The sequence below is a fragment of the Ziziphus jujuba genome, chromosome 9 (assembly GCF_031755915.1).
Source record: "Ziziphus jujuba cultivar Dongzao chromosome 9, ASM3175591v1".
NCBI classification, from domain to species: Eukaryota; Viridiplantae; Streptophyta; class Magnoliopsida; order Rosales; family Rhamnaceae; genus Ziziphus; species Ziziphus jujuba.
Genome location: NC_083387.1, coordinates 5249465 through 5261078, shown reverse-complemented (window position 1 = coordinate 5261078; position 11614 = coordinate 5249465). Strand labels below are relative to the sequence as shown.

Here is an 11614-nt window from a genome sequence, read left to right as displayed (position 1 = left end):
CAGTTTATGTATAGCTTACACAAACACATAATAGTGTTGCTATCGCACTGAATATTATATCCTTTTTCACTTTATAAGAACGAGGCATTGGTACTTGAAAATATGTATTTGTACACATTTTTAATTATGTTCAAAACATGTAGATTACTTTGAAAAATAGAAATGTAGCTTCTTTTTTTTTTCGGATTGAAATTTAATGAAGAATATGACTTTCGAAATATTAAGAATAAGTACTGTACGACCTTCAGTACTTAAACAATTTACACTCCTCTAGTCAAGGCCCCATGTCAATGGTCAAGTAATGATCACGAGCCACGACAAACATTAGATGCTCTCCTTGAGTCAATTTCAAAATACGACAGGGAAATAGTAAAGTGGAGCTATCAAAGTGATAGGTAAAGTATGAACAAAAAAATCTAAACCGTAATCATAATTCTTACTTTTGTTAACAATAAAACAAAATTAATTAAATAGTGGATTCTATTCAAAAAAAAAAAAAAATAGTGAATTATTGTTTGGTTGTGAGTTTTGTCCACAAAGAAATTCAGATTTTGTCTTCCTTTCTTTTTAATTTTCCCATCATCGTGGATTTTGACCGTTTCTCTTATTCTCTTCTCTCTACTCTCTTTAATATCCGGCGACCCTCTTTTACTCTGTTATATATTTGTGTGTATATATGTCTGACTTTGATTTTTAATTTGTTCATGGTGGATGGGTCCATTTCATGTGGGAGGAACACAAAACCAACTATCAAACCTGTCAAAGCAATTCTATATATATGGAGCTAGAAACCCAAAATAACTCAAACCAGCTACTTGGTAGCTGCTAGAGTTGATTGAAGCTCCATCTAGTCCTAGTTTTGTTTTCCTCTACAATATTAATAATTATGGCAACGATAGAAAAGAATAGGGATGCTCATAGAGGAGAAGATTATACACAAGATGGGAGTGTGGATCTCAAGGGCAAACCTGTTTTAAGATCAGAAACTGGCACATGGAAAGCTTGCTACTTCATTATCGGTATTAATATTCTACCTGCCCTTTCTAAAATTCATTAAGCGTATGTTAATTAGAGTCCAAATGATTTAATTTTGGGTTTCAGCTCAGATTTTTGCACTTTAAATAGATTATAATTAAGCATATGAGAAGGCTGCTCAATGTTTAATATCCATAAATAAGCTAGAGGTCCGAGTAATCAAGGGGGGCTAAGTGACAGATTAAAGTTGGGATCTCCAAAAGGTCCTCTTTTTCTTAGTTAATCAATTGAACGTTTTAATGCTTTTGATAATTCTTTTTTCTTGTTGTTATATTGTAGGATATGAAATATTAGAGAGGATGGCATTTCATGGGATTCAATCAAATCTAGTTTCATATTTGACAAGGAAGCTCCTTGAAGGAACTGTGACATCTGCAAACAATGTCACAAACTGGAGTGGTACTGTATGGATCACTCCCATATTAGGTGCTTATATTGCAGATGCTTATTTAGGTCGATACTGGACTTTTGTCTCTGCATCAGCAACCTATCTCTTGGTAAATTTTCCAGTACGTTCTGCTTGCATATATATATATATATATATATATATATATCTAATTATAAGATGCCTTTTTTTACACTTAACAAAATCACAGCCATATATATATCTGCAATAATTGGACAGGGAATGTGCCTGTTGACACTATCAGTTTCAGTGCCAGCTTTAAAGCCGCCACCATGCAGTTCCAAAGAAGAAGGTTGTGCAAAAGCCTCAAATTTCCAAGTGGGTGTATTCTACTGTGCATTGTACATTATTGCGCTGGCGGCAGGTGGAACCAAGCCCATTATCTCAACCATTGGTGCGGACCAATTTGACAACTTCGAGCCCAAGGAAAAGAATCAGAAGCTCTCCTTTTTCAACTGGTGGATGATTGGCATAGTCATTGGTATACTCATCTCATACACATTCTTGGTTTACATACAAGACAACGTTGGCTTTTCCCTTGGCTATGGCATTCCAACAGTTGCACTAGCAATTGCAGTGTTGGTGTTCCTAATTGGAACCCCATTATATAGGCACAAAGTGGCTTCTGGGAGTCCATTGACAAAGATTGCACAGGTACTTGTGGCTGCTGCTAAGAAAGCCAGAGTGCCTATTCCAAATGACCCAAAAGAGCTTTATGAATTGAGCTCCGAAGAGTATTCCAATAATCGGAAACTTAGAATTGACCGTACCCCTTCATTAAGGTACTTTTGGCACCAAAAACAACACCTATATTTATATAATTAAAACATTTTCCTGATCAATTCTTTTTGGTGATTGTTCAAACTCTGTGTAAAATTTCTGTTTAAATTTTTGTAAGTTGGTAAGTCACTACTATAGAATTTCCTGCAGATTCTTAGACAAAGCCGCCGTAAAGAGTGGGCCAAACAAACCCTGGAATCTATGTCCTGTGACACAAGTGGAAGAAACCAAGCAAATGATCAAAATGATTCCCGTATTGCTTGCAACATTCATACCAAGCGCCTATGTAGCCCAGGTGAACACCCTTTTCGTCAAGCAAGGAAGCACAATGAATAGAAGCATAGGTCCCCATTTTGATGTCCCTCCAGCAAGTCTTGGAGTATTTATAACAATCTCCATGCTCATAGGCCTTCTAGTCTATGACCGTTGGTTCGTCCCCACCATTCGACGGTACACCAAAAACCCAAGAGGCATCACACTGATGCAGAGAATGGGAGCCGGTTTTCTGATGCATATTCTGGTCATGGTAGCAGCTTGCTTGGCTGAGAGAAAAAGGCTCAGCGTTGCAAGAGCAAATGGAATTTTCGGCAAAAACCAAATTGTTCCTATTACTATATTCTTCCTGCTACCTCAATTTATTTTAATGGGTATTGCCGAAGCTTTTATAGAAGTGGCTTTATTGGAGTTTTTCTACGACCAAGCACCCGAAGCAATGAAAAGCATTGGCGCATCATATTACACTAGCAGCAAGGGAGTTGGGTACTTCTTGAGTACTTTTCTTCTAACTACGGTTTCTAATATCACCAAGAAGCATGGTCATAGAGGGTGGATTTTGGACAATCTGAATATTTCACACATAGATTACTTCTATGCCTTCTTGGTGGTTTTATCCATCCTCAACTTCATATTTTTCATTCTAGTTTCAAAGCTCTTTATCTATAATGCTGAATTTGAAAATCCGAAAATGGACTTGGCCTTGGAAACTCTGCCAGACAATGAAGAGTGAAGACTCCAAAACCGGTCTAGCTAGTTGATTAGCAGATAAAACCTTGTATACCTGTCTAATGACACAGGGTTAATGTCTCATTACATATGCTTTGTTCAAAAAGCTCCAACTTAATTATAAACTGTGGTTGTAGAATATATTTTGGAATTTGGAATAAATATGGTACTGATATAGTGGTGATTAATTTTGATAGCACGATTTTAAAGGCCTTTGTGTCAAAATTCAAATACGTTTTATGAATTTTCAGAAAGTAATACTCAATTGTGCTTCCTAATTCTTGGCGCCGATCGCTAGTATATCTATCAGGACTCTGAGGAATCTCATACTTTTTGAGGAAGTAAGGTTTTTCTCTCACTTGCTTTCTCATTCTTCTTTAAACTTTAATTATTGGCAGTGTGACAAGGGAGCATTTGGGAAAATTTTAGAAGTCTATATAAAAGTTAATTTCAGAAGTTTAAATTATTGTATTTGTTTAAGAAAACCATTCTTAATATTTTATTCGAAACTTTGGAATTCTTAATCTCCATGGAAATACATAAAATGATTAAAAATAAAGATTTGGAGAAATTTTAAACATTTGGGAAAATTTGAAAAACATTTATAAAAGTTAATTTCAAGATTCTAAATTCCTATATTTGTTCAAAAAAAATTTGAATACTTTGTTTGAAACTATGGAATTCATAATTGTCAAAAAAATAATATCAAAACGATTTAGAATAAAAATTTGATAAAATTTTAAAAACCTATCTAAAAGTTAATTTCAAGAGTTCTAATTATTATATTTGTTTAAGAAAACCATTTTCAATACTTTATTTGAATCTTTGGAATTCTTAATATCCATAAAAATGTATAGCAATGATCTAAAACAAAGATTTGGAGAAATTTTAAGCATTTGGTGAAAATTGAAAACCCTTTATAAAAGTTAATTTTTATGATTTCAAATTCTTATATTTATTCAAGAAAACTAATTTGAATATTTTATTTAAAACTATGGAGTTCATAATCACCAAAAAATTGGATAAAAATAATTTACAAAAAAGATTCAATGAAATTTTAAACATTTATCAAAATTTGAAAAACCTGTATAAAAGTTAATTTTAAGTGTTTAAGTTATTATATTTGTATAAGAAAACCATTTTTAATACAGTATTTGAAACTTTTGAATTTTTAATCTCCACAAAAATGTATAAAAATGACCTAAAACAAAGATTTGGAGAAATCTTAAATATTTGGGAAAATTTGAAAAACCTTCATAAAAGTTAATTTCAAATTTCAAATTTTTATATTTGTTCAATAAGACCAATTTAAATACTTTATTTGAAACCATGGAGTTCATAATCACCAAAAACAAATCAGATACAAATGATTTACATTAAAGATTTGACAAAATTTTAAACATTTGAGAAAATTAGATACAAAATTTTAAAATTAAAACAAAGTTAATTTTTAAACTTTTTTAATACTTTATTTTTAAACATTATATAAAAGTTAATTTCAAGAGTTCAAAATCACTATATTTGTTTGAGAAAACCATTTTTAATACTTTATTTGAAACTTAGGAATTCTTAATCTCTATAAAAATGTATAAAAATTAATGATATATCTAAAAGAAATATTTGGAAAAATTTTAACTATCTCGGGAAATTTGAAAAACTTTTATAAAAGATAATTTTAAGAGTCCAATCTTTATATTTGTTCAAGAAAAGGAATTAGAATACATTATTTGAAACTTTTGCGTTCAAAAAACCAAAAAAAAAAAAAAGGAAAAAAGAAAAGAAAAAAGGATAAAAATAATTTAGAAAAATGTTTTGGAGAAATTTTTGAAAACCTTTACAAAAGTCAATTTCTAGAGTCTGAACTTTTATATTTGCTCAAGAAAACCAATTTGAATATTGTATTTGAAATTATGGAGTTCATAATCATAAAAAAGAATTAGATAAAAATGATTTAGATCAAAGGTTTGATGAAATTTTAAATATTTGGGAAAATTTTAAAAACCTATATAAAAGTTAATTTCAAGTTAAAATTATTATATTTGTTTAATAAAATCATTTTTAATAATTTATTTGAAACTTTGAAACTCTTGATCTCCACCAAAAAATGTATAAAAATGATCTAAAATAAAGATTTATAGAAATTTTAAATATTTGGAGAAATTTAAAAAATCTTTTTAAAAGTTATTTTAAAATTTTCAAATTATTATATTTGTTCAAGAAAACCCATTTGAATACTTCATTTGAAATTATGAAGTTCATAATCGCTAAAAAAGATTGATAAAAATTATTTAGAATAAAGATTTGATAAAGTTTTAGTCATTTGGAAAAAATTTTAAAACCTATATATATACATATATATAAGTTAATTTCAAGAGTTCAAATTATTATATTTGATATATTTATTTAAGAAAAACCTAAAATTTGTATATTTTTTGGATAAAAATTTATTCAGAATTTCAGATAAAAAAATTACTAGTTAAAGTCAAATGGATAATAATTTGCAAATACCATATTAAAAATGGAAAAATATTGTGAAAATTATATCAAAGTCATATATATAAATATATAAATATATATATAGTAATTTTACAATGCGAAATGTCCGCATCAAAATCAATTTTTTTTTTTTTCAAAAAACGTCGATTTTTTATACGGTCCGTGGACAGTCCGCATCGTATGTAAAATATCTCTATATATATATATATATATATAAAAGTTAGCTAGCAATGTCATTGTAGTCAATTTAAAAGAGAGAGAGAGATGTTAAATATTGTGCTAAGATTTGTTTTATTTACTTTCAATAGTACGCAAGTCAATGGCGGGGCCCGATGTTAAATATTGTGCTAAGATTTGTTTTATTTACTTGCAACAGTACGCAAGTCAATGGCGGGGCCCGATGTTAAATATTGTGCTAAGATTTGTTTTATTTACTTTCAATAGTATGCAAGTCAATGGCGGGCCGCGGGGGAGCTAGCTAGCTAGCTAAGCACCATACAAGAAGATAAACCAGCCTTGCTTTGCTTTCTCCACCTGATTATGGCAACAATAGAAGAAGAGAAAGGCCATGCGCAAATACAAGAGAATTACACACAAGATGGGAAGATGGATCTCAAGGGTAGACCTGTTTTAAGGTCAAAAACTGGTATGGAAAGCTTGTTCCTTCATTGTTGGTACTGTTCCTATATAAATATATATATGTATATGTGTGTATATATATATATATATATATGTATATTGATATGTATAGTTAGATACACAAATTTTATTATATGTTTGTGAAGCCAACTTATGTGCTCAAAAATCCTTCTTGATTAATCAAATAATATCTAAAAAATTCAATTTCGTTTTTTCCGACTTCAACATTATAGACAAAGACCTTTGTGATTAGCAAATAGAACAGAAAATTAAGAGATTATAAAACAGCCAAGAAGGCATAGCGGTAACCGATACAAGAGAGATTCAGATTATCTGAAATATAGATATATTATGCCTTGTTGCTGTTTAGCAAACTCTTAATTTTCTATTCTGTTTGCTCCTCTCAAAAGCTTTTTGTCTATAGTGCTAAATCCCAAAGATCAAGATGGATTTAGCCACAAAAATTATGCCAAACAAAGTTTCATCTTCAAATAATGAAAACTCGAATATTCAATTAATTAGTTATATAGATATGTGTATACAAATATAATGTTATGTATATAAAAATTTATGTTTTATTAATTATAGAATTATCTTTTTGTTTTTTCATTAAGGGAGATAATTTAGAGAAATTAAATATAAATGTGAATTATGTATCCGTTAAAAGGGCTTGAGCCGGATCTAGTACGTAATTTCTTTTTGCTATATTGAGTGCGATTCCACTCTATTATTTTATGCAATAGCACTTTAAATACCTCCAAAAAATTGTCAAAACTATAGCAGTTGAAAGTTGAACATACACAAATAGGAGTTCTTTATATATCTTGGAACTAAGCATTAATAGTCGCTACCATTTGGCATTTGAGGATATAAATTTGTACAAATGAAAACTGGACATACACTTATGAAGAAATGAAAGGAAGCAGCTGATAGGATAAGTGAAAGTCATGAGGACCCAGTTAACAGTTTAAGTTGGGAGGTTCCCTTGTGATTTTCAGCCCACGAAGAATATTTTGTCTATCATGATTTTTGGAAATCTGATTCTGTTTTTTAAATTTTAATTTTGTTTTTTTATATTTTAAATGCTTTAATAATTTTCCATCCTTATTAATTCCCTGTTGTAAGGTAAGAGGATGTGAAGTCACTGTGAGACCTTCAAAACAATGTCACCATGTAGGTTGGTAAATGGTACCCACATTTGCTTATATTACAGATGCCTATTTTCAGTAAAACTAAACTCCATTAATTAATTCTCCAATCCCATGCATCATTATTCGCCTGTGTTTTACTTATCAAATGCATACATATTAACCGTTTGATTGAATTCAACACGTCTTCATTGTGATTTCCACCATTCCAAGTGCTTATGCATTTTATTCTCTGCATTTACATTTTACACTCGTTGGAACAGGGCCGGCCAATATCTCCAAGTATTTTGGGCAGGCCCCAAATTGACAACTTTAATGGCCTAAAAACTAGGTCACAAACCTAATAATAATCTTTGCATATAACTTTACATGACAGACAACTGTCTTTTCACATCAAAAAAAAAAAAAAAAGGTGGACAATTGGCTTCTACACTTGCCCTTGTTCTTCCAACCGTAGGGTTTATATGCGATTTCATTGATGGTGTTCATAAGAGACAGTTTACTGTTGGCTGCTGAAAATTTTGAGTTAATGGGTAATTTCAAAATATAAAAGGATTCTTATTTACAGTCTTACTGTAATGGGTCTGCAGGCCCACATTATAGTAGATAGATACTTTTTAATTACGTTTAATTCATATATATATATATATATATACTGAATAACATATAATAAAGGGTCCACTGCATACCCTCATCTTATAGTGGAAATGGAATCCAACTATGGCAAAATTACTCATTTAAGCTGACCAATTATAAGGATAAAAAGATCACGCTCAACATTTTCAAAAATGCCTAAGACTCCTACAAATGATCTGTTTTATTCTTTTTTTTTTTTTATATATATATATTTTGGACTGAATTATTGTAAAGATGGCATGTTTTGGGTGGCATCCAAATTCGGGTGGGAAGTTGGAAAAAAATGAATTTCTAGAAGTTTTGTTTAAGAGAAAGACAGGCAACTGGGGCTGGTCCATTTCTTTTCTTAGAGAAGTCACATCACTATCCATTCCCTGTTGCTAATGCTATCGCTAATTATGGTAATCATTACTAACCCAACAAAATAAATAACGAAATGGTACTTATTAATTTTATCTTTTTTTCGAATGCCTTCATGGGGATTCAGTCAGTTATCCTAAACATCGAAGAGAATTAGGGGGGGGGGGAAAAAAATCGCATAATGAAATTTAATTAATGTGCCAAAAAAAAAAATCTACAACTTTTTCTTCTCGCTTTTTCCCACCCATCACAATCCCACAATAACGTATACTTCGATGAAAGTTCAAACTACCAGCTGCTTTGTGGGATCTAAATACTTTGCAACCATACCATTTTTAGGTTGCGTATTTGATAAAATTATAAAATGAATGGTCCTCTTAGATGCCATGTGAGAAAAGATTACAAGATCCACATGAGATGATCCCTTTTAATATTCGTTTTTGGGGAAAGATAACCACTTCCTTGAATGCTTCAGTCATAAATACCCACCCAAAAAAAAAAGTTGTCCATAATCAATCTTTTACTATTACATTTGTACGAGGATGCATCTGGAGTATATTGGTTTTCTGCGCACATTCAAGAAGAGTTCTTCATATTTGTTATCAAATTTATATTGATAGTTTCACCAACCTTTTTTTTTTTTTTTCCTCCAAACACTTGAAGGCATAATGATTATTTTCTCCACTAACACAGTATACTTGAGTAAACGCAACATAAACTCAACTTCATATTGGCACCCGCCTAAAGTATTCAATTTCACCATCTTAAGGTATTGACATGAATATCCATTCACCTCCAGTTTCTCAAGGATATATATATATATATATATATATTCACCCAACCACTGTCAAACCATATTCACATAAATATCACATGGATATTTTTTCCCTAAAATAAATAAATCATAACACTAAAAGTATATAATTAATCATAAAAAAAAAATAAGTGCGCAGCAGAATGTGCTAATCTGCAGAACTGCCATAAACATTACAGAATATCATACCTCTCACAATTTTTCATTATAATATATTACTTGGTACATTAACATAAATTAATTGTTTCTAAATAGAAAATTGTTCTCAGAATGAACGGATTTTGTTTATGAAAAAGAAAACAAAATTTAGGAAACAATTTGCAAAACAAAAGTTAGCAACAAATTAAACTCAAATGGGAAAGTTCCAATATTTATACACAAAAGATTTGTAAACTCAATACTACCAGGTAGGCCTATAGATTGTAAATTGTCACTGACCTTGATTGTGAGTGTATTCATGAAAAACTATTTCAGTGATATTTATTCCCACGATATACAAAACGAGGCAATGAAAATTATCAACTACAAATTAAAGTAGCGTAGTACATGGTACCGAGTTCCAAATGGAGCCTTTTGACATGTTTTTTGGCAGCAAATTCTAAGGATGTGATGAAAATCCAATTTTGATTTCAAAGTGCAACCAAAAAATAAGAACTCTTCCAGGGTTAGTGCCTTATGCAATTTTACCATATCTTCTCCCCCCTACTCCTCCTAATTAAAAGTAAATTAATTTTCGATTCAAAAAATCAAATTTTTAAAACATACAGTTGCCCCTTTTTAAAAAAAATCTTTTTTTATCTTTTTTTTTTTTTTCCCTCTTCTTTTTTGCCTCTTTCCCTTTTATTGGATATCATCTGGGTTACGTACATATATACGGTTCTATTCCAAGAAAGAATACCAGCGTAAATCAATTTCAACGCGTATCTTAAAAAGATGTGCATATCCAGCTCAAGATATGTTGGCTTCCAAGAAAATTTCATTCCACCAAAAAAAAAAAAAAAAAAAAAAAAACTCTCATGCCGCCACGTATTCTCTTATTTCAACTGAACACCTCCACGTTCCTCTCTGGTACTGCGGGCCTACTTCCAAAAAACAGGCTCCCAAGAGAGTTTCGTACTGGATCGGGCCAGATTCATCATCTTCTCAATCCAAAGTTTCGAATTGAACTTTATGGGCTGATTTGGGCTTCACGGGTAGGCTTCGGACCTAAAATCTAGGTTCAAATTTGGAACCCAAATAAATATTTTTCTTTTCTTTTCTTTTATTTGTTTTGAGAAAAATATTATTTTATCCTTAGATTATCTTTTATTAACTACCATTGAATTTTCCTTCAGATTCGTAGACAAAGCTGTTGTAAAATGTAAATCTATGTACTGTGACACATGATCAAAATTCTTGGAGGTTTTCTTTGAAATCCTTTTGTTTCCTTTTACAATTGTTTGTTTCTGTAAAATCTCTATCCAGTGGTAGTTACGCTATTCATCTGAGAATTATATATATATATATATATATGTGGGAAGCTATACCTTGTATTAATATAGTTAAAAAATTCTATTTTATTTTACCAATAAAAATTTTATTTTGGTTAATTACACGTCAAAATTGATAATAGTGAGAAGAAAAATTAACAAAAAATACAAATTAATGAAAAAGAACAATACCCCAAAGTCCAAGTCAAGAGAGGCTGGCGGTCTACCAGCCAATTACAAAGTTTCCATCCATTTCGATCAATGGCGCAGATGGAACGATATTAACCAGCAGTGTCAGTACCTATGATTTTCATGAATTAAAAAAATGATGTGTACATGTTTCACACAAAATAACGACGGCCTATATATATATATATATATATCAATATATTATATGTTAAATGGATTAAATAAATTCCAAAATACAAATGGGATAAATATTTTGTAAGGTTACGTGTGATTAAAGATCAGCTAGATGCTGTCACTGTTAATAATTTGAAAGAGAGAGATGTTAAAATTGTGCTAAGACATTTGTTCTTGTTGACTTTTATTACTATGCAAGTCAGTGGGAAAGTTTTCGAGTAGATAACACATAGTAGAGAATATTACGAGGCAGGCATGCAGATACCTCTTGGCTAGCTTTCATTGATTATATACAAAAATGTACATACCAAAGATACACACTAGGTACATAAAACACTAAAAATAATAATAATAATAAATAAAACATAATTTTTTTAAAAAAAGTAATTAAAAAATAAAAAATAAAAAAAGAACTGAGGAGAGGGAAAACCAAAGACGCAAATGAATAATTTGACTTGGGAATTGT

At 30.5% G+C, this 11614-nt stretch overlaps 1 protein-coding gene across 4 annotated transcripts; it reads left to right on the top strand.

The window, feature by feature from the left end:
- Nucleotides 1-540: 540 nt before the first annotated feature.
- On the top strand, nucleotides 541-3414 carry LOC107425806 (protein NRT1/ PTR FAMILY 5.2-like). 4 transcript variants are annotated; one of them, XM_048480310.2, is made up of 4 exons: nucleotides 541-1019; nucleotides 1315-1544; nucleotides 1661-2223; nucleotides 2360-3414. In XM_048480310.2, exons 1-4 carry the CDS (start codon nucleotides 887-889, stop codon nucleotides 3225-3227), a joined length of 1794 nt encoding a protein of 597 aa, XP_048336267.1. In that variant the 5' UTR covers nucleotides 541-886; the 3' UTR covers nucleotides 3228-3414. The 4 variants fall into 4 exon arrangements, with proteins under 4 accessions (XP_048336267.1, XP_024933111.1, XP_048336268.1 ...); XM_025077343.3 differs by having other exon boundaries at nucleotides 543-1019; nucleotides 1315-1532; XM_048480311.2 differs by having other exon boundaries at nucleotides 544-1019; nucleotides 2372-3414.
- Nucleotides 3415-11614: the final 8200 nt, after the last annotated feature.